Source organism: Gouania willdenowi, chromosome 7 (genome assembly GCF_900634775.1).
Source record: "Gouania willdenowi chromosome 7, fGouWil2.1, whole genome shotgun sequence".
NCBI lineage: Eukaryota > Metazoa > Chordata > Actinopteri > Blenniiformes > Gobiesocidae > Gouania > Gouania willdenowi.
Genome location: NC_041050.1, coordinates 19,283,815 through 19,307,611, shown reverse-complemented (window position 1 = coordinate 19,307,611; position 23,797 = coordinate 19,283,815). Strand labels below are relative to the sequence as shown.

The 23,797-nt window shown below is 38.3% G+C and overlaps 1 protein-coding gene across 2 annotated transcripts in view; it reads left to right on the top strand.

Moving 5' to 3' along the window:
- The first annotated feature begins 5,284 nt into the window (after window positions 1-5,284).
- Window positions 5,285-23,797, top strand: part of LOC114466880 (paired box protein Pax-7-like) — a 49,899-nt gene continuing 31,386 nt past the window's right edge. The window contains exons 1-4 of one of the 2 annotated variants that reach the window (XM_028452728.1): window positions 5,285-5,415; window positions 6,028-6,263; window positions 6,411-6,540; window positions 6,692-6,820. In XM_028452728.1, the coding sequence (XP_028308529.1) occupies window positions 5,331-5,415; window positions 6,028-6,263; window positions 6,411-6,540; window positions 6,692-6,820 (580 nt within the window). In that variant the 5' untranslated portion in view covers window positions 5,285-5,330. Of the gene's footprint in view, window positions 5,416-6,027; window positions 6,264-6,410; window positions 6,556-6,691; window positions 6,821-23,797 lie in introns of both variants that reach the window. The other variant, XM_028452727.1, reaches the window with a different exon arrangement.

The window sequence follows — 23,797 nt, the reverse complement described above, 5'->3', positions numbered from 1 at the left end:
TTAATAACCTATTGATGTCAATAATATATGAAGGGTTCTACTGCAAAAACAGATGAGCAGATGCAGAAAATGTTTTATCATGATTTAGTTTATATGAGTCATATTAAAGTTGAGTGGTTTTGACCAAGAAAAAAATAACAATTCTACAATTTAATTTAGCAGATGCTTTCACCCAAAGCGACGTACAACAAGAGCAGTTAGGGTTAAGGGACTTACTCAACGTCCCACAGTTATGACCCAGGTTGGATTTGAACCAATGACCCTCCAATTACAAGCTTGCTTTCTCTGCTTTCCAAGCAGCTAAGCATTCTCAAAGACCGCTCTTTCGGGCAGAAGAAGACCTCCACCTACTCTCTGGTTAGCGTTATTAGTCACCTGGGCAACTACATCGATGATTATAGTCACTATGTGTATGACGCCACGTACCGACCGGAGGATCCCGGGGACCAATTAATGGCTTACATAAACTGATTCCATAGCATGAAAGTTAAGGGTAGATTTGTCACTAGAAATGTTATCAAAACAATTCTAAAGCCACAATATATCTTGAAATATGGCAATTTGAAACTAAAATGTACAAGATGTCCGCCATGTTTTTCAGTGCAAGCAGGCCGTGGAGTCATCAGTCACGTGACCTGACGTCAGCCCGTTGAAAATACTGGGCGGAACAAACTGTAAGCATCTTACGTTCTACGAGCCTCATACATAAAATGCTTACAATATTGCTTGTGGACAAATGTTGCTATTACACATTTCGCTGTGAGACTGCGTTGTTTAAAAAGACCATCGGTCAATGCAACACAGAATACTACACCAACAGATGGAAATGAACACACATGTTCTTCATGGCCATCTTGGAGAGCATGACGTTGAAGTCAATGGAGATGTTGGTCAAAGCAGAGAGCCTGGGTGTTCTCTACATATAAACTGTGGAGTAATCTATAGGAGAATCTATGACCCTTTATCTGGACGTGCAGGGCAAAGCCACTGCCTGATTCACCAAAGAGCCATGTTGTGGAGTGTTCCTGCAGCTGTGGCTCACAGAACTCAAGCATGAAAGTTTTAACTTCAAATGTTTTGATGATCCAGCTCAAACGCTTTAAGCTAACACTGCTATAATCTATTAAATGACAACAGGCCTGTTTCCAAGCTGCTCAACGTTCCCACTGACTGCTCTCTCAGAAGAAGGAGACCACCACCTACTCTTTGGTCAGTGTTATTCGTCACCTGGGCAACTCCATCGCCAGGTAAAGACCAGAAGATTCTGAGGACAAATGACTGACCTACAATGACAGTTGGTCTGCGTCACTCGAGAGAAAGATGTCTAAGTGCTGTTCTACGTCACAGATAAAAATCCAAGATGATGAGTAAACAGGTTTTCAAAACTCTGAATAGATGTGAGAAGGACTCAATGTCAGGAAATCGAAAGTGTTTTGGTTTTTATAACGAATAACCAGAACATCTGGTGATGTTTTTTGTAGTATGTGTGAAGAATTTCTCCGAATGATCTGTTTTTTCCGTTCATCAAAAAAAGAAAATCCACACACTTTGTCTTTTACAGATTTGTTAACCACATGTTGGATGGCATTAAAGTTTCTATATAAATGGAGAGAAACTTGATCCTTGTTGTCTATCATTGTTTTTATTATAAGAACATTTTCTTTTAATTTCAAAAATATAATCTTATGTGTTTTATTAAAAGTTGCATAGACATCATGCCTATTAACGTGAATATTTAGAGCAGACGTGGGCAACTGGTGACCCTTGGTTTAATTTTGTGCGACCCCCAAAACATACAAAATGACAAAAAATAAATCAAAATACAAAAATATAAAATAATTACTCAAAAACACATCAAACAACTACCAAAATACACAAAATAACTCCAAAAATACAAGTTTTTCATGACAAAAAATAAATGAAGTATCAAAAATACAAAAGTGTGGTATAGGTCTTTCTTGGGAACTTGACCATCAACCTTCAGTTTATTGTTTCACCTCTTTGGCCACTGGTCTAATGCTTTGAGTGCTAATCCACCACCACCTGTGAAGCTTTGAAAAACATTTGAATTATTGATGAATGAATGGTCTGCCCCAAACTAAAAGACCCAACAACTCATCTTACATGTTGTTTATCCTCAAAAAAGTGGCCTACATCTTAAAGATACTTTTGTATGATTATATATTAACCTCATTTGCTCTCAAGAAATAAGTCAGACTTTTTTAACTCTAACACCTGAAACATAAAGATGGACTCTGGACTCGATTTTGAATCAACGCATTTTTTGGCCTTTCATTTTTTATTTATTTTTTTTCCACCTGCATGTTGTACATTTACATGTTTCCAATAAGTTATGAGAATCAGCAAGTATTACTCAAGTAAATCCTATTAGATTTTTGTTTTAAACTTAGCACCAGGTGAGGTAACTGTCATTAATAAGATTGCTGAATACATTTTGTTTAATTCATTGTTTTCATGTTAAGATATTTAAATTAGAGATGTCCCGATACGATACTGATATTGCAGCTTTGAGCATTGGTCGAATTGATTCCAATATGGATACGATACGATATCGGCACAAATCATACGTATTTTTATTACTTATCTTGTAGTGTGGAATGTTAGAAAAGGCTTGATCAAGTGATGTTACTCAAACAGAGAACAATAGTCAACAATTCAAGTTCACTTCAGTTATTTTTGACTGTCAGTATATAGCGGGGGACAAAAACAACAAAAACTTATCGGAGAGCTCATATATTGGAAGTTTTAGATGCAGTCCGATAAATGCCGATATTCGCTTTCTGGCTGATATTGGACCGATATCAATATCGGATGGAGACACCCCTAATTTAAATCTTGATTTCTTTCATGAGGGGTATCCCACTCTGACCAATGGTGAGCCACTGTACAGCGTGTTTTTGATATTGTCAGGTTACAGGCTGTTTACACTGAACGGAGCATTGATAGGTAACAGGAATTCATCACAAATTATTTATTTAGGTTTGATGTAGTGCAGCAGTGGCAGCTATATTATCATTTTTATTGTTACTGTAGCACATTACATTAGTTGTAACTAAATTATTAAAATAAATAACATGCAATTATTTAAATAATAACAACAATAACCCTTACAAATATGTGACCAATGTAATTCATGCCTCAATAACCACAATCACCATGTTAAACTCACACATCAGCAACATCACTTCCTGTTAAATCAATGCATTGGCTTTGGATGGAAATGCTTTCCACAATATTATTCCATTCAATCAAAAAGTCATTTTTTCAGTGTTGCAAGTTATGCTCTAACTACATTATTTTATCCTGTTTAACCACCAAACAATATTTTAATAAACACAATCTATCCATGCTTAGGTTGAAGTAACAAACCCCTTGATTGGTTTTTTCAGTGTAGAAATGTTTCAGCTACACCCTGGAAGTAAATCATGAAGAAAATCATAGTTACAGTGGGGAAACACTATCAAAAATAAATAAATAATGTCCGTAAATAATAGATTTAGTGCAAATGTATACTTTCACAATCACATTTTGGGGAAAATATTCAGCATTGGTTTTGTGTGTATATCAGATTAACAGAGAGTGAAGGTTGTAGGTAAAATACTTTAATCATGAGTCAAAATCTTAATTTAATGGTGTTTCATTCACACTGATTTAAGGAAATATGCTCTGCTTGAATGTGAATTTAGATTGCTGTTGTTGTATCGGAAACTTTGTAGAGTAGACATGTTGAGGCAGGTATAGATCATTAAGTCCCACTGCTGTTTGTGATGCTACAGGCCCTTAAAAACAACCCTTTTCTCGTCTCCTCAGCAGAATGTTCAGTTTAAAATGACTGCGCTTTGATTTGATTTAATAGGGTCTGTGGAAAACATACAGAAAGGCGACATCAGCTCAGACCAATGGGGAAAACACACAACACAATTCAATTCAACAACATGAAAACAACACAGAAGCCTGTAAATGCACAATATTAACTTCTTCAATCAATGAAGAATGTTCCTTAACGTTCATGTCAGAGAGTGTCCTCTTTGGATTCATTTGAATAAATAAAACCCAGACAGGAGGTGGAACACTAGTGCTCTGGAAACAAAGACTGGTTTATGTGAATTTCTCATCACATTTCAAAACTTGGCCTATTTAAATTTCTATGAAACAAGTTGCATTAAAGTTCTCCTCATTCTATCATTCTTTTTGTAGGTCACTCCAATTGAATTGTTCTTGTTCCGATTGCTCGCTTCGAAGAAATTTCAAAATAATATGAATGGGAAAGGGTTACAGAAACCAATGTGTTTAAATCTTCTATGTCCCAATAGATAAATAATGTATCTATAAAATGCCCTTTCAATAAGTGTTAACCAAGACTCATTAATTAACATGCAATTCAATATTTGAAGGTGGGTTTCAAACCAATACAATACCATATTTAGCCATAATCATCATCAGAAAGGTGTGATTATGCATAAATTACTAAATGATAATAAAAAAAATAAAAGCTAGACATGGAAAAAAAGAGATAAAAAAACAAAACAAAAAAAAAAACATGACATAACATTTCTCTTTAAAAGCATTACAATTTCTAACAATTTAAAATGTATATATAAGCTTTGGCCTTATCATATAATAACATTAACAGCTACATAAGAAGCTGAATACAACACAGATTAGTGTTATTATAACATTTGTGTTATGGAAGCTATTCTGGGTTTTATTCCCAAAACACAAGAATAAGCGACAGCATTTTACCCTTGATATTTCATAGTTGAAAATCATATAAATTACGTTAAAATCTAAGTCTGTTCAAATGGTTTTAAATAATATAAACACACTGATTGGTGCTAAAGTTGGCACAAAATCCACAATTCATTGTTTTATTTGATGCATAAATGTTTTCGTTTTCTTTAAACTATCTGAGGATTTTAATTAAATGTAATTAGTGTGTGTGATCTGTGTTCTCATTGGTTCATCTAAACTTGTCGGGGCTCGTGCCTCTCCTTCCCGCCTGTGTCAGGCTCCTCCAGGCTCCATCTCATACCTCGGTGTGAACGAACCAGCTGCATGTCTTCTACTCTCCCATCCTATAGTGGATCGGCCTGTGCTGCTGACTCCCCTGGGTGCTGCCTGTCTCCCCCCCCCCCCCCCTCCCCACTCCCCCCTCCCACCAACGCGCCACACATCTCCACCTCCAGAGCAGTGACAGACCCTGAACTGGACGTCTGGGAACGCGGCTTCTACTTCTTCTTCTTCTTTTTTGTTTTGTTTCCTATTTTTTTTTTTTTGTGTGTGGACATAATCTTGGTTGTTTTTGAATAATGTCGTCTTTACCAGGGAATGTCCCGCGGATGATGCGTCCAGCACCAGGACAGAACTACCCACGGACAGGGTTCCCTTTGGAAGGTAGGCAGGAGCAGCAGCTGGTCCCATAGTCCGTGTGATGGACTCTAGTCTAAAGCCTGAAAAATTATCTGCACAATATATGACATTTATTAAATTATTATTATTATTATTATTATTATTGTTGTTATTGTGCTGCGGCCTACTAAAAATGCATCTGCCGCCTGCTCCATTCATATCTATTGCCGTTTAATATTATAATATATATATATATATTTTTTTCTAACAACAAGTCTTACATTAATGCACTAATAATATAGTGTAGAATTTTAAGGCGAAACGAAATCAACATTTTTTCGATGTGAATCGGAACATAAGGCTTTCACCTCCTATTTTAAATCGGATCATAAACGCCAAGTTTCAAATTAAAGACACCGTATCTATTGCTTTTATTTCGATAATGAATTAAAATTTAAACAGATTTCCATTTAAAAGGAGCAGCGGGTTGGAAAATGTATTGATTTTCATTTCGTGGTAAAAAGAAATTTAAAAATAAAATAAATAAATAAATACCTGCGTTAAAATATTCAAAGATGGCTTTAATTCGTCCCAGAGAAATACATTTATATAAAGATGTTTTAAGGTTTAAGGCTAAGTGTGTCTGTCCGTCCACAGTGTCCACTCCTCTGGGTCAGGGTCGGGTCAACCAGCTCGGTGGAGTCTTCATTAACGGACGCCCTCTGCCCAACCACATCAGACATAAGATAGTGGAGATGGCCCACCACGGGATCCGACCCTGTGTCATCTCCCGACAGCTGAGGGTCTCCCACGGCTGCGTCTCTAAGATCCTCTGTAGGTACCAGGAGACTGGATCCATCCGGCCCGGGGCCATCGGTGGCAGCAAACCCAGGGTGAGACACACACAGGCCGGGGAGAACAGAGCAGCGACACACCCTGGAGATGCTCTGATTTTAAACAGATTTTAGGTGCATTTTGTTTGGGGAAATGTGAGAGAATTTGGCGGTGCTGACCGTGTGTGTGGTCCCTCTGCCCTGCAGCAGGTAGCCACTCCAGATGTGGAGAGGAGGATAGAGGAGTACAAGAGGGACAACCCGGGGATGTTCAGCTGGGAGATCCGGGACAAGCTGCTGAAGGACGGGGTGTGTGACAGGAGCACGGTCCCTTCAGGTGAGGCCTCTTCCGGTAAGCCGCCCTTTATTCCAATCTCAATATTCTCACGACAAAATAACCTATGTGCATTATTATTATTATTATTATTATTATTATTATTATTATTATTATTATTATTATGTTGACTGGAGCCACGTGTCTTTGACAGTGAGCTCCATCAGCCGCGTGCTCCGAGCTCGCTTTGGGAAAAAGGACGATGAAGAAGAGTGTGAAAAAAAGGATGAAGACGGAGAGAAGAAAACAAAACACAGCATCGACGGAATCCTCGGCGACAAAGGTAAGGCGAGCCTCGTTTTACCGACAGCTGCTTGGTTCTGTCTAAGGAGGCGGGTTGTCTCCGTGCAGGGCCCTAAACGAGCGTTTAGTGAGTGGCCCTCTGCGCGTATGGAGCTGTTTAATAATGAACGCGGTGGTAGGACGGGTATAGGGCGGCGGGGGTCGGAGAGGAACTCCCTGGGCGCTGCTTAAACGCTCCCTTGAAAGCGATGCGGTGGATGAACCATGTGTTGTAGTCAGTATTAATTACCGTCACCTGTGTAGGCCACACCGCGGCCCGTGGGCCTCCGATTGTAAATACGCGCTTAAGTCAAATTAAAGCTTGAAATATTTATACATTACATTACAAACATTTATATTGGTATTACATATAGGGAACACGACATGATCTAATTATTTAGTGATTAAATCTGCTACTTTTTTTAATCTGTATTTTTTTCTAATGTAATTTAATATTTTTGTTTTTTTTAATAAAATGTCAGATGTATTGCTAAAAAAATAATAAAAAAAAAAATAAATAAATATTTTGAACTAGACAAAAAAAATCCCAAAACACGTGTTAAAACAATTAAACTCGGATTTTACAGGGTTAGAAGATATCTGGTAAAATGCTTTTAAAAATGGCAAGAATATATTTATACTGCTTAAAAATATATCTGGATTTTCACTAGTTGGGTTTTGTTATTTTTGTATCAGAAAAGCTTGGGACAAAACCCTATGTAACTTTTTTTTTTTTTTTTTTTTTTTAGAGCTCAGCTGTCCACTGTCGTGTTGCAGGACTAAATACTTTTCCTTCAAACATGGTGCACTATATGTCCTGCCTTGCATACTTTTCAAAGACGCTTCCATGCTGCGGTGTCTTTCTGTCACCCAGGCCTGTAATAATTTGAGGACTTAGCCTATTACAGCTGGTAATGAAACCAGTGTCTGTTGAATAGGCATGTGTGTAGGAGAGAGGTGTAATAGCTTCCGTGGTATGGTTAGAAATATATTTATCCCCTATCAGCCCTCACTCTCACAGTTCCAGGCACATGCATTCTGTTGAAGGGCTTTAAAGCAGATTAAATTGAGCCTTTTATTTCTTTTCACTTTCATCTCTGAGTGGCTCACTTCATGGTGAGAAGCCCGCAGCAGAAATTCATGAGATTTTAAGGAGCCTTCTCCTCTTGTTTGGATTGTATTTTTAAAAATTCAATTCATTTTTTTTTTTTGTTTTGTTTTTGTGGGCCTTTTCGCCAGCAGAAGAACAGCCAATGAGCATTTCACCCTGAATGGAAGACAAATACAGAGAGGAGCACAGTTTTCTCTCATTCTTTTCTGCTCAACACTATATTCCTCATGGTGCACACTGCAGGAGATATTTAGCTGCATCTTGGTATCATTTGGATTGACCAGCAGGTTAAATTTTCTTGTAAATAATTTGAATTTGAATTTGATAAAATACAGTATACAGTATAAATAATATTATATATCTTAAGCTCTAATACACTACATTTTTTCCACAAAGAATTGAGCCAATTTATTCACAGATATCAAGTTTTATCGGATAAAAGAGCAAATTAAGGTAATATTTCCACTTACCTAACGTGATTTAATTTTTTCACTTTTATAATTAAAATGTAAAAGCACATTTAGTTATTCCTTTACTGTGCTTTGTATTACCTTGCCTTTGCCATCAAAGCACCATCAGTGATATGATGTCCCTCCACTGAGTTGAAAGAAAAATGAAATTAAAACAGTCAGGATTTCAGAGTCCAAAAGTGGACGGTGATGAGGATGAGGATGAGGGACCACCTCAAACAGATGCAGTGAGGTGACGAGGAGCAGCTTTGCAGAGGCACTGTGGGAAGTTGCAGCTATTAATAACAATTTTCCCCGGGCATCCACTCCCTGTGCACTCTCCATCTCCGCGTCCTCCCACAGCTATGTGTGGCCGGGCTGAAATTGAAGGAGACCCAAATGTTTGCTGGAGATAACGCAGTCATCACAGTCTCGGTCCTGGGCTGTGCATCAGCGTATTAAACTGAGATTAACCTTCCCTTTCTCCCTCGGTGCCTTGTACCTAAATTCACATTTTTAACATATAAAAAAAGACCACATAAAATAAAATAAGAAGGAAGCTGCAGGGCAATGTGTTACAGAATGGAATAAGAACCAATGCAAACATTTCACTATTCAGCCAATTTCCCCCGTTGGTGCTAAAGCTATTAATTTATTGAAAAAGTAAGTTAAGAATTTAAAATAATTTAAAAATGCCATCAATGAATTTAGATATATTTACAATTCCTGCTGGTTTACATATTTTGCTGCTCTGTGGATCAGAACTATTCAATTATTGTACTTGTATTTTAAAATGAACTATTAATTTGATTTTTGCATATATTGTAGTTATCTACATTTCTACGTTGTTTTCTGTATTTAAAAAACTTTAATCATTAATTTAGCAGATAATTTTTTTTCTTCCACTGTTTAGACATTTACCATTTTGCAGCATATGCAGCCATTTTTCAAAAATTCCTTGTTATTTAGACATTTGGAGTGATCACGTTGTGGATATTTTCAGGTTCTCTTTCGCGTAAAAGCTCTGGAAATGACTTGTGACGACAACTACATTTCCTGCTCCATAGAATTGTGTTAGGATATTAAGGGTATATTCCCACTGAGGGGTTGTTGTAATGGTGTTAAGTTTAACTCAACAATCAGCAGACCTAAGTACTATTTGAGGCTGAGCCATCGGCCTCATAGTTAGAGCAAAGGTTAGACATGATGAGACAAATCTGCTGGAGTATATTCCTGTTGAAGTGGATGAAGACTGTTTAATCTGTTTTACATCAGGAGCAGCAGAGAAAGGCCTTTGTATTGGAGGTTCATCAAAGATATTGGCAGTGACACTGACACACACATCATTTGTTATTTGTTCTCTTACCAAAGAAGAAATACTTTTCTTACTCCTGACGCTAAAAATTTAATCCTATAGGTCACACATGTCAAACTCAAGGCCCGGGGGCCGAAACCGGCCCTTTAGAGCGTTTAATCCGGCCTGCAGGAGAAAGTAAATATGATGGAAAAAGCATTAATCATTGTGTGAATTAACAAAAAATGCACTTGTGGGTCTCACCGTTTTACCATGCTTATATTACGTGAGTGCTGCCATTTTTTTTTTTTAAATCACAAATTGTGAAAATATTTTTTTTTTAAATCTTGGAATTTCCTTACAAACAATTCCACAAAATTCCCCTAAAGATTACACAAATTATGTTCACAATTACACAATGCAAAAAATTTATTATTTAACTTTTTGAAAGAATAAACCATGCATTGATGTCAAAAAAAGATTGCACTGCATGTAGCGAGACGACATATGCAGACATGGCAAGATAAATAAATGAATGAATTTAAAAACAAAAATTGTTCTCAAAATCAAGGAATTAAGAAAGAATATCCTGCAAGGACTCAAATCTGTCATTTATTGCTTGGATGTAGATATCATTTACATGTGGAAGTGCAAACAATGGCGCAATAATGTTTAAATTCCACTTTTTCCTGCCGCCTAAAGTCTGCGGCCCTTTAGAGATCAAACTACACAATATTTTGCCCCCGAGTGAAAACGAGTTTGACGCCTCTGCTATAGGTGGATGACAGACAATGGGCTGGTTGGCCACTCGAAGAAATAGAGGCGACGTTTTCTCACATCTACACAGAAGCCAACTCATCACTGTTCTACATACACAACAGACACATTTCTTGTAATTCAACATGAGCGCTCGCAGCTGCAGCGATGAGCTGTTTGAGACATTTCAATATTCGGGCCGAACTCCCACTGTTAAGGTCTCCCTCCGTGTGTCAAATGAAAAGGCTAATAGTTGGATCAGGCTGTTGAGGCTGGCAGGATTTGTATTAGGTCCCTGTGGGGAAACTGGGTCACTGTAGCAGCACAGACAGCATGCAGAAAGCACATGTGCACCACTGTGGTGTAGCATTGTAGAGGTCCGGATTCATCATGGAGCCAACAATGTATTTCATTCCGTAATAACGTTGAAATTAAGATACACCTAAAGCAAATGAGGAAGCATTTTGAAATCTATTTTTACACAAAAAATAAATTTGAAGAATAAATATATTGTATGTGAACATATCACAGACAGGAGATCTTTATAATGTATATACACATTTTCCATACATTTTTAGTGCTGCTATATGTAATTTTTTTCATGCTCGTTGAAAGGAATTTACACTGATGGATAAATTGGAATTTATCTTCCTAACCCTAACCCTTAACCATTACCATTTCCCCCAGTCCTAATCCTAACCAACCCCTTATTATTAACTGTACCACATCCTTTTATATAATTTCAGTCAGTGCATTGGTTAAGGCCCCTCTGTCCTTCACACTGGCAGCAGTGGTTTGATTCCTGGTGTCTGTTTTTTTCATTTGAAGTATGGGTGTCCCGATCCGATATCGGAACGGGACAGGATATCAGCCTGGAAATGAATATCGGATATCGGATTTTTAATTTTTTAATTTTTTGCAATTAATTTTTTTATTTATTTTATTCAATTGTAGAATACTGTGGATATTATGTTGAGGGTTAAAATGTACTGTATGTAACCAATAACCAATAATAAATGGGTCAGTTTTTCTCATACCTACTGTTGCTGACTATTGTTCTCTGTTTGAGTAACATCACGTGATCAAACCTTTTCTATCGTTCCACACTACAAAATGAGAAATCATTATATTGTTTTTATTAAAGAAAAAAAATCTCTGATTCATGCTGATATCGGATCAATATCGGTATCAGCCGATACGCAAGGCTGCAATATCGGTATCATATCGGAAATGAAAAAGTTGTATCGAGACACCTTCATTCTGAAGCATATTTTTTTTCCACAAAAAAAGTTGTTTCAAGCAGGACGAAAAAAATGAGAAAATTGTGTCAGTGCACACGAAACAATGGATTAAATAACACGAGAGTTTCATGATCCCCGTGACGCAAAGTTACTAAATAATCGAGTTAAACTTACCCTCACCAAGCCCAAATCAAACACATTTATAGTCATCACATACAGGCCCAATGTGCAGTAAAAGTGCGTACAATTCTAAAGAGGTAAAGCGACTTTTGATTTTCAGCCTTTTTTTGTCCGCAGAAGATGAGATGTGACATATTTCCTTCCAGTGATTTGAGTTCGTGCAGATATCCACAGAATAGTAGAGTAGTAGTGTTGGCATCAGGAGCACAGACGGCAGAAAGAAGAAGCCCCCAATTCCCAGAAGTAGGCATTAGCGTTCCCTGTCTAATCGTCCAGATGTACTAATTAATTTGGCACTATCACATGAACATGTGTTCGTTGTTTCATAGATTAATTAATTACTTATGTGTTTGATAAAGTCATATAATGAAATGAGTGAGGCCCGCGTGAGGTTTTTTAAAGCCTTGCACAATTGTTCTTATTGAAATACAGATAATGTGACACTTTCTTTCTTTTCCAGTATCATCAGCGTTTCCTGACCGCTGACCTACTTGTTGACTTTTCTTTATTTCTTGTTGGACTGGGGACTTCTCAATGGTGTCGTTGGGAAAACAAATATGTATAAAGAGGAGCTGCTGAACTGGGAGAGGCCATTGAATAGGAGAATAGCAGCCCACTCCTTTGCCATGGAGTGTTCAGTAGCCATCCCTTAATCCTTCTTTCATTTTGCCGACAAAATGCCAAGAATCTTGTCTGGCGACCCGATGGGAAGCTGATTGGCCAACAAAAGAGAAGCGGTGCACAAAGAGCAAACAGGCAAAGTGGGGTGAGGGCAGTCAGAAGCTTTTGGCATCTCATTAACGGTCAAATTTGTAAAGGATTCACACGGAACAATGATAAACAATAAAATAACAACAAATGGTTTAACAATATGGCAACAACAAGCACAATGTCAACACACTGTTGTTTGTTGATGTGTAGAATACACTTGGATGCAGAGAACAGTGGCAGCGCTGCGTGTTATTTATGGTTCTCAATCAGTGGAAGTTTAAATATTAACCATATGAATATGTAAAAACACACAAAAATGGAGCTATTTCAATATATGCACATTTTTAAACATTTGAATTAGATCAATCTCATTTTTGGTAGTTAGGGCTTGAGAGGTTAGGTCATTTAGCTGTTGATATTTTTGTTATGTGTCTGTCAGAATTTGGCAGGAAACTTTCAGCTGTAATACAACTCATTTGTTCCTAAAGTCAGCTTGCGTGGCCGCTGCATACAGACCCTCTAACAGTCGTGCGCTCTCACGGTGAGCGAATGATCAGTCATTGCCGCCTTAATTACACCAGTAAACCCAAACAAACTCTACTGGTTTTTTGCGGCATCCCGCAGCTTTATGATAAAAATCCTGATACTATTGTAAGTATTTCCAACATTTAGACACATGCTGATTCATGTTATTTTGCTGTTAGGTAACGTGTCAAACTAAAGGCCTGTAGGCCAAATATAACCTGTTAACAATGTGTCCCACAGAATGTTTTGCAGAAAGTTAAAATGTCAGGAAAAGTATTGGTCATTGAATAAAATGCCATATTTATTTATTACTAAATGTGTTGCACATTTTTGAAAAAAAAGGAGGATAAAAAAAGAGAGAGAAAATTCAAAAGCTAACGTCTCGATGTCCCTCCCTAAACAGCTCCACTTCCTCCCCCCGCCTCTGCCTAGCTACCAGAAGCCACGTTTAACACACGTGTAGTAATGTTTTGCACTAATAACGCACTTATGGTAGTTTGATCAAAACATGTTTATAACCTGTCCATGAGAAGTGTTGCCAAATCGAGGTCCGATCGGAATCCTTTTAAAAGCCGCAAATCACTCCACCTTTGAAAAGCAGCTCCGAGATAAATTCTGTTGCGGTCACAAAGACGTTTATCTGCTAGCTTTGTACTCAGACTTTCCTTATGTTTTGTAGTAGAAGCTTTGGAGTTGATCGGACCACTCCTCCATGATGCTATGCTGCTCACAGTTTTTGCACACAGTTCATGCACGCGCATTCACTTTGATTGACAGTCTCCACTACAGGAAGTCGAAGCTTATTGGCTGTGCGATCGCGGCACGATTTGCAATTTGTATAGGGGTCTATAGGATGAAGGCGGGACTTATATACATTGATGTATATATGTATATGAATGACCACCGGCAGTAGACCATAGTAAAAGACTAGTTAGGTATTTTTTCGAATTTCAAAAGATTCATACATGAACATAGATTTCTCAGAAACTCCGGATATCAGCTTTAATTATTAATAGTAAGATTTGAAGATCATTTTTATAGATAGATTTTTCTAACCTCGACTATAATGAGTTTGACACCATGTGTGATTACCTGAAAAAACAAACACCAAATCCCCAATGTTGGGATTTTAAAAAGTCTTATATTGGGCAATACTGGTTGTCTGTCCTTTACTCTGTCAAAAGGCTAACAGGCATTTAACATGTGTAAATTAATAATTCCTCTTTCATCAAAGAGTGTAAAACTCTTAATGTTCTAAGACAAGCAAAGGTAATGCTGATGTCAATGTTTAAAATCTACATTAAATATGTTATGAAGCTCCATCGATAAGATGTCTCATTCTTTGACCAAATTATATCCATCCAATGTAATTGGCTCAATATAGACCTTAAACATACAGAGATTACCAGGATGTTTGGATCGGGCTGAGGAAATGCTCTCAGAGCTCAAAGGTATGAAAAGGGATTAATGGACGATTCTCCATCATTGCATGAGAATAAATTGTGCTCAATATGTAACGCTTTCCCTGTCATGGTTGGTTGGGAGCATTGTTCGTCTGTGACCTTATGGAGATAGATCAGGGATCTCAGTCTGATACACTGTGTATATTTTAGATTAGTGTTGTGTTGCTGTGTGTGAAGCTGCTCTTTGCTTATCACACGTGTGTAGTCATTTTTAACCACAGCACTGAGAATAGTCTGACTTCAGTCATTCTGATAAAACATTACATTTGCATAACTGGGATTGAAAATATTGGGGTAAAGGTAAAAAAATACAACTGGGTTGTTTTAGTTTAGGCAGAAGTTAAACCAAGTTCTATTTTCAAGAAGCCTTTTTTTAATGCATAATTTATAAATATATGTGTATAGGGTTTAAATGTGTAGTTTTTGGGTAGTAGTCATGCAGGTATCTCTTTACAGAAAACTATAAGAAACACACTGGATTAATTCCAAACATTCCCAATATAATGTAATTTTATTGTTTTTTAACAACAAAAGAACAGAAATTCAATGCATTTAAATAATAAAAAATAATAAAAGTGGTGATTGGTCCACACATGAAAAATAAATGTTTATCGTAGTTTAAACAAATGACCTTGAAAACCACACAGAGTGTTTGTTTTCAGTATAACTAGCATCAAACGATTGTATGAATGTATATGTACAATATACTATGCCTAATTACTGCATACTTTAAATGTATAACCTGTTTTTAAAATAATCATAATTTTAGCTAATGTTACAATATAAAAATGAGTGAATATGCTGGTAGAAATAAGTGGACTGTGCAATTGCACAGGGGCCCATAAGGCATAGGGGGCCACAAAGCAGGTTCTTGTCCTCATCTGAGAATAATATATTTTCTTGATTTTTCCTCAATATGTTTATCAATAAATGTAGGATACAAGAATATCATAAACTAGAATCATACGCTGTGGAGACTGTTGTTGATGTGTGTTCCTGCTCTCAGAATTGTATATGCACAAAAAATGGCGTACATTTAAAGATGTTGATCCACTTTTATTAAATACAAATTTGCAGCTTGCTTCAAAAATAAATGTGAAGATGCTCACAGACACAAAGTTATAGGTAATTCCCCTACATATTTAAACTGTTGACTTTGATGTTATGATGTACAAAAAACAGAAAAACAGTTCACAGGTTGGTAGAAAACCTCTTTCATTGATGTACGCTAGTGATAGACCGATACATCGGCCAGCCGATATTATCGGCAGCTGCGTTCGCCGATCCAAATTATTTACACAGAGCCAAAATATTTTTTACTTGTTCTTGTTCACCTGCTTTTAATATTTGTTCGATATTTTTTTTACTTGTTATTCTACCTCACCTTTGTTAATTTCAATAAATATTCCTTTTTTTAAAAATTGAGACTCCTACCATTTGTTATCATCATTGCGTAATTTTTATGATTGAAAATTGGCAGTCCGTATCGGTAATCGGCTAAGGCTGATGGGAAAAAAACCCATATCGGTCTATCCCTAATGTACACCATTGGAACCATGTTTCAGCCACATATTCCCTCAGCACAAATACTTTCCTGCATCATTTCAGTGAAATAATGTCATGAAAAATCAAAAGGATTCATGCGCACATTCCTAAATCTATAGAAATATTCTAAGCACTCTCACCAAGCTTCACATACCCTCATGGGTGTGTGTTAGGGTTAGTAAAGAGTGGAGAGGAATCTCAAACAGACGTGGAGGCCGGTCTGTATTTTGTGCTTGTGCTTACCATTGATGGAGTTGATGAACTCCTCCAAGTTTATTAAATAAAGGAGACAAAATGCTGCGAGGGCTTCAGGCAAGTCGGCTGACAGTTTATAAAGTGGCGGCCATTGTGGCCTGAAGGCAGATGCTTGAATACCTCTGAATAGGCTCCCTCAAAGTGACACGATTGAGCTAGACAACAGCAAAATGCTGAAAGGAAACCCTCTCCTCTGCACTGCTGAGCTGATAGGCATTTCTAATGCTCCTGCTCTGAATGAATATGCTCCTGCAGTGGGAGGGAACGCCATGGTCCACTACTCTACCACCATCCACCATCCACCACACCACACCACATTACTGTTTGGAGCAGCTCTTAGGGTCAAAGCTACACCTATAACTTCCTACTGCCTCTCATAGCAGCTGCTTCTTTTTTACTGGAACATACACATTTTGAAAGTGATGCTTTTCAAATAAAAGTTTTGATAAGTTTTCTAAAAAAAACTTCAGTAGTAGTAACTGCTGCAGCTGCTGGAAACAGTAACACACTGACTGAAAACCAGGAGTCAACGCTTTTGAGCTCCGGATGCTTTTGTGCATCGTAGGAGCACACAGTAGGCAGCGCTTTTAGTCTACAAGCTGAAGACATAAAACAAGCTAGCCCACAATAAACTCACATTTCAAATCTAAAGAGGGTAAAATTTAAATGTGCATAACAAATTAATTTTATCTTTTGATTACCTTTAAAATAGGTGAAATTGTGCTCTGAAAAAAAAAGTAAAGTTCCAAAACATTGATCTGAAACCTGTGAAAACACTGCACTATGCTGCATTAATAAATTCCCTAACAACCACACAAAATCCCACTACAAAGCAAGTCCTATCCTTTTTTGAGTTGCCAAACACTGCTCTACAGCTACTAAAGCTACTAAAGTAATGATTCTCTTCACAATAAATGGTTGAACAGAACATACTGACATCGCATGTTTGTGATGTTACCTAGGGCTGGGACTTTAACGCATTAATTGCAATTAATCATTTACAGAAAATAAATGCACAAAAAAAAAAACAACACGTCATTAAACTCTTTTTTTTTTTTTTTTTTTTACTCCAAACAGCACAGAACGTTTCTCATTTCAAAAGTTTCCGGTATATCCATAATACTGATGCTGTAATTTTGGCTAATAAAAACACCGGATGGAAAATAAAAGTGCAGTTGTGTTGAAATTGTGCAAGAAAGAGTTTGTGGATCACCAGAGCTTTGCAACCTCCGCTACCACCTCAATGCTAAGTGTGTTGCGGCTAGCACGGACAGCTAGCAATGACAGCTAGCATGAACAGCTAGCAATGACAGCTAGCATGAACAGCTAGCATGGAGACTCGAACATTGCTAGCTGCAACAGCCAAAACAAGTCCATGACTTATATAAATATTATTACCCGAAGGAGAGAAAAAGTTCGTTGTTCAATAATTGTATTGCTCAAAAAAGTGCTCTTACTGATTTTGATGTGCTTACTTATAGCACTTAATATGGATCTGATGTTTTATTTAGCAATATTCCACCCTGATGGTGAAAACTAAAGGTGACAGGCAGCCATTGTGACTAGTCTTTTATCGCTACTCCTGCATCTGTCCAAGTCTGTTAGAAACAGTAAATGGATTTATAAAGCCACTTTGTTATATATCAATCTTTGATCGGCCACAATAATGTTATTAATTTAAATGAAAATACCTTAAGGTGTGAGGGCTTTTCTCAGCAACTTTTAGGTGAGATTAAAAAAGAGGTTTATTAGATCAATTAATTACAGATAATAATGAATGAATCACTAATTTTTTTATCTTTTGACAGCACTAATATCACCTACACTTGTGTTGATCAGATGATTGCTTTGAGGTTTAAGCTACCTAATGATTTGTTTGACTCCATCAAACCACTCTCCTCCTTTGTTGCACCCTTTGTGATTTTTCACTGAAGGAGACGGAAGCATGACTGCAAGTCCATTTTTAGATCCTAAAATCCCCATGATCCTCCCATTTGCCTTCCCCCCCAAACACTGGCAGCGTTGTGTAGGGTGGTTGTGGTTTGCTGGGACATTTATTAACAGTGAAGGAGACGTTGCATTCAAGTACCTCCAAAGGGCTTGAAAAAGCATGGAGAACTTGGGGAATCTATAGCTGGAAAGACTTAATTTTAGCTTTTTTGTGTGTACTTATTTCACAAACTCTCACTCAGTGATATCACAAAATATTCACAGTTGACTTACTTGTGCGCACAGACATTGTGAATGTGGTTTCCACTTTGCCATTTTGAAATGTACCCGTTCTTTCCAGCTGTTTCTGAAGGAGTCGAGTTGTTTCCAGCTGTTCCCAGCTGTCGGCTTTTTCTTACATTTGGAACATCTGCTGGTTCTTCTTTTGGCTTTAAGCCACATCCACTATTGAAGTTTCTCATTCAGCTTTATGAAGATATTTGGTGCTAGTGACAATGTTGTGTGGCTCATATCTTTGGGAAGCCCCGAAGCTAGGGATGCACCGAAATGAAAACTTGAGGCCGAAGCCGAATAAAATATAAATGCTTGGCTGAATACCAAATATCCAATTCGGTTATTAAGTTTTTCACTATTTTTTTTAAATAGTGCATCAATAGCCTAGAATACATTTTAAGACATGTTTTTTTTTTTTTTAAAGAAAGTGAATTTATTGAATATTTTGACATTTTTTTTTAAATATTTCAGTAGCCTTTGCTTTTCATAAAAAGCAAAACAAAGCATGCATTAAAAAAAAAAAAAGCTAAAGTGTATTAAACGGGAAGTATGAAAAGTGAAAAAATCACTTCATAATGGTTTTACTACAGTGATATACATCCCTTTATACTCATTCAGAGGACCAAAGTTGAAAAAGTTCTGTTTCCTCCCTCTCTTGTTATTCCACATTTTGTAAAAACAAAGTCAGCTTCCAAATGAGACAGTTGGATTTTGTCCACGTTGGCAGGTGACGTCACCTAACACGCCTCCTAGAATGTGAGCTCCTCCCTCTCCAACTATTTAACAGCTAAAACAAACACTGCGGTTTAATATAGAATATATATTATGCTTTATTGCCATATATGTAAATACAAACTGCACTACTGGACGCCCAAACATCTGCTGCCGATCGTGTTGGGAGTCACTGCTTGGAGCCACGGACCCATTGTTTACACACATCAGCTGTTAGCACTCCGCGCTAATGCTACAGCAGTTTATGCAGCGACCCCTGGTGTAGTGTAAGGAGGAAACGATGGGGATGTTGTGGAAATGGACGGTTTACGCGGTGACGGACGACGGACGATGGAGAGCGGTAGGGAGAGAGTCTTGCTGTGTTGGTGTGTGAAAAGGAGAAGCTGTTGCTCCTGCAGCAACGCGCACACACTTTTCCGACTCAGAATCACTGCACGTTGTTTGATCGCGTCACACTCTACTATTCGGCCTTGCGTTTAACTCACAACACCGAAGGTCGAATGTTGCTTTTTTTTGCAATATTCAGCCGAATATTTGGTGCTTCCCTACCCGAAGCCATAATGCATAACATAATGCCCTGGTCAATTATGATATTTAAGCTCTATTTGCCACGACCCTCTTCTGCTGCTTGTTTATCACTAACTGTTGTTTACAAGTTCAGAGAATGTGCACAGTGTCTTTAAGCTTTTAATAGAAATATTTTGAGTGTTTGTCCTTTAGATTGACATCAGCAGATGAAGTGCTCACCTTCATTTCACACTAAAGTCCATTTTGAAGCTGTTGAAGCAGCGTCTGTACAGACGGCCAGCAAACACATATCACTTCATTTCCTTTGCACTCTGATTGTTAATCTACTTTCTTTCCACACAAGATTTTTCTATTGCTCTTTAAAACTTTCTCCAATTGCTTTGCTTAAGCCTGCAGCTGTCCACCGAGGGCTTTGCTGTGTCGAGTATATCTTAAGAGTGGCTCTTATTATTATATTTGCTCTGGGCTCTAATCTTTATCAGTATTTATATTGACAGTCTGCAATTTTTGTTTATGGTTATTTTTTTATCTGCTAAATAAAGACACATGCATGCCAGTGCCTTGGGAGAAAAGAAGATAAAGACTTTGCATTAATAGCAGCATGCTAAGACATAATGCCCCCGATAAAGCCGGCATCTTTGTGTGGGCTGGATTGAGTTCAGCGCCAGTTCTGCCGAGTGTTTACTGGGAGCATACGGCTTGTCTGTGACCATATGTTTGTAAATGTACTCAAGATTCTTTTTCCTGTTTCATGAGCTGCAAAAGTTTGATATTTACACTTCCTTCTTTATTTTTTTTTTTACAGCAGAGTTTCTCAATCCTTTGGCAAATATTTCACTCACTACTTCATAACTGCTTACGTTGCATCCTCCGTTCTCACGGTGCTGCTTACGATACATTTTTGCAGCGCTTTTTGCAACTAAATACCATTGTGTGGAATCTGTGTTGGAACAAAAGCAGGAACAATGCTGAAGTGTGTGAATGGAGGGGAGAGAGTACACGCTGGTCTGTGCCTCAGCTCAGGTTTTTTTTTCTTTTCGCCCGTTTGGACTCGTGTTTGAGGCCTTTGTTGATAGAGCGGCTTCTAATGCCAATTGGCGGATTTTATTTCACTTTCTTTTGTTTGTCTTTGAATAATTTCTAAAACTCTCGCTTTAACTTCAATTAGTCAAGTGTTTGAACTCTCAATTCAAAGGCTTGCATTGTTTGAACGGGGAGAGAAATCTGAAAGTCAAATGGCTCCAACCTGTATGGGTATTGTTCTAAACTGTGCTACTGAATACTCCCTCATTGACTGAACAGTTGAGGAGAAACTGGAAGCTGTTCATGCTTAGAGAACATTTTGTGAAGGTAGGCCTATTATACATTTTGCCATTTAGACAAGGCTGAAAATGTTCAGTCAGTCACGTAAATGTTACCGTGGTGATTTGCATTGACTGGGTGCACAGTGCGGGCCATAACGTGTGTCCTTGCATGTGCACACAGAAAGAGAAACTGATGCTAAAGCTTAGTGAATTTTTTATCAAACTGTTGTGTGTCATGCCTCAGCACCGTTTGACCAGGGCGACCGTGGCTCAGGTGGTAGTGGGTCATCTTCTGATCGAGAGGTTGGGGGTTCGATCCCAGTACCTGACTATGTGTCGAAGTGTCCTTGGGCAAGACACTGAACCCTAAGTTGCTCCCAGTGGTCGACTAGCGCCTTGCATGGCAGTCCTGTCCCACTGGTGTGTGAATGTGAGAGTGATTGGGTGAATGAGCTGATATGTAAAGCGCTTTGAGACTGCTTCAGTGTGGTGATAAAGCGCTATATAAAATCAAGTCCATTTACCATTTACCTCTGGAATTCTCCAAAACACAAGCGACACTTTGCTGTGATGCTCAGCTTCAGTGACTCAGCCCTGCGAGTGTTTACTGAGGTCTCAGTGAGTGTGACAGGCCTGCTCACGCTCTTTCATGACCAATGGCCCCCTGAGGTGCTGCTTCTATTGGCCCTCAGAGCCTCCCAGGGCTTTTGAGGACTTCTGTTGTTTGAAATGAGCCCACTTTGTAACTTGGGCAGCTGACCAGAAAAAGGCCTACGAAGAGTCTTCACAGCCAACAGCCGGCACCTCTCCATCTTTATGCTCAGAGTCCGTGAGCTCACAGCAGAGCTCTTTAGCATCTGAGGACAACCCAGAGATAAGAGCAGAGGAGTCTCACTACTGCAACATCTCTTTAACACTTTTTCAGGCAAGGAATTGCTTTTATATTTACTAACTCCAAAGAGAAAATAGCTGATGTTTGGGATTTCTCACAGCTAATCAGTAACATAAAATGCAGAAAGTAGAATAAGAAAAAAGCTGAATAAAAGAGAAAAACAGAATACAGGCACAACAAAAGAAAGAAAGACATATCAAAATAAATATTTAATGTCATATATTAGAGACCTAAAATCGAAAATGATGATGTTAGGTATAAGGTCTTAGATCAGTAGCATTAGCACCACCCCCCAGAGTTTATAAATAGAAAGTGTCTATTTGTACGGTTGTCGTACGTACAACCCCCATTGCTTTCGGTACGGTTACTGAGGTAGCATCTTAGGCTAGGGCTCGGGTTAAACCTGATTTAAGGTTCTGCATAAAATCCCCTGCCGTAGACGCACGTAGGCGTAGACCCCCTCCCCCGTAACCTTACGTGCGCCTCCCAAAAATCCTGACTACGTGTCAACTCGACGCCTGACGCTTAGTCAGCTAGGGCTGTGATTGGTCCGCTCCAGTCACACCGCCATGTTTTAACCTTTTGCAGAGCGATACGAGAGTTGTTTCCACAGTAGTTTGAGTCAAAGAGAGAACCGAGATGGAGTAAAAGTGCCAGAGTTTTATTATTTTATTTCATGGCTGTAGCACGTGTGAAGCACCGTCAAATGGAGTCAATCAGGGACAAAAGGTGTGTGTTTACTGCTATTATTGTCTCTGTACCTTACAGCACGGTCTCGTTCCAACTCTCCGCTTCCCGGGGTTGTTGACCCTGTTACCTCGCTGCTCTCTCTTCACTCTACGGCGGGGTCGAGGTCTCCTCACTCCCGGCCTGACTGTTGACCTGAGCAGTCGACAGTCCGTTCAATACACTTTTATACATTGTTTATGAGTTTCTTATGTTTATATTGAATAATAATAATAATGCAACCTATTTTTCTGTGACCTAGGGCGGCCAATCGCATAGCGAGGCGTTCCCTCCACGCAGATGTAAAAGGGCCAACCTCCGCGTCACGTTGCCCCATGCATAGGTCCTGACGCTGAACCTTAAACCAGGCTTACATTTGATGTTGATTGTAGTGGATTTTTTCTTGAAACACTTTTCCTGTGAACTTTTAATTGCATTTGTTTTTATGTCAAAACTTCCAAAAGTACAAAAGTTGCCCTCAGGGGAATATACACATTAATCATCACTAAAAGTTTGCCTCACTGCTTCTACTTTTCCTAAACTCAGGAGAGCACACAGGTGAGCTGAGTGCTTGCTTCAGTGGTTTTTATAGCTGCTACTGTATGTTAAAATGAACTCATCAGCTGTTTGCTCACTGCAGAGTGTGGTTGCTTGGAGTGCACTGAGCAACACTGAAAGCAGATTGTGAATGTAATGATACTGGAACTAATATGATTTTCAAAATGACCCGTAATTAGTTTCATGCTACTCTCCAGAGCCCTGTCAGTCTTTGTCCTCATGTCTTGGTCAAACTGTTGTTTATACTGCAGTGTGAACACAGCAGCCAGACACTCGGATCAGGGCATGTTCTCACACTACATGAACATTCTAAAGAAATTAAATTAGATTACATTTGGTTGTGAGTTACAGGTATTTGTCCAATGGTTTTATCCTAAAATTGTACGACCATGGACCCAATACTTTTTAGGTTGATTATATGGTTCTCTATACACAACAAAGTGATACTTTTCTATCAAACTTCTTTAGCAGTTATAGGTGAAATT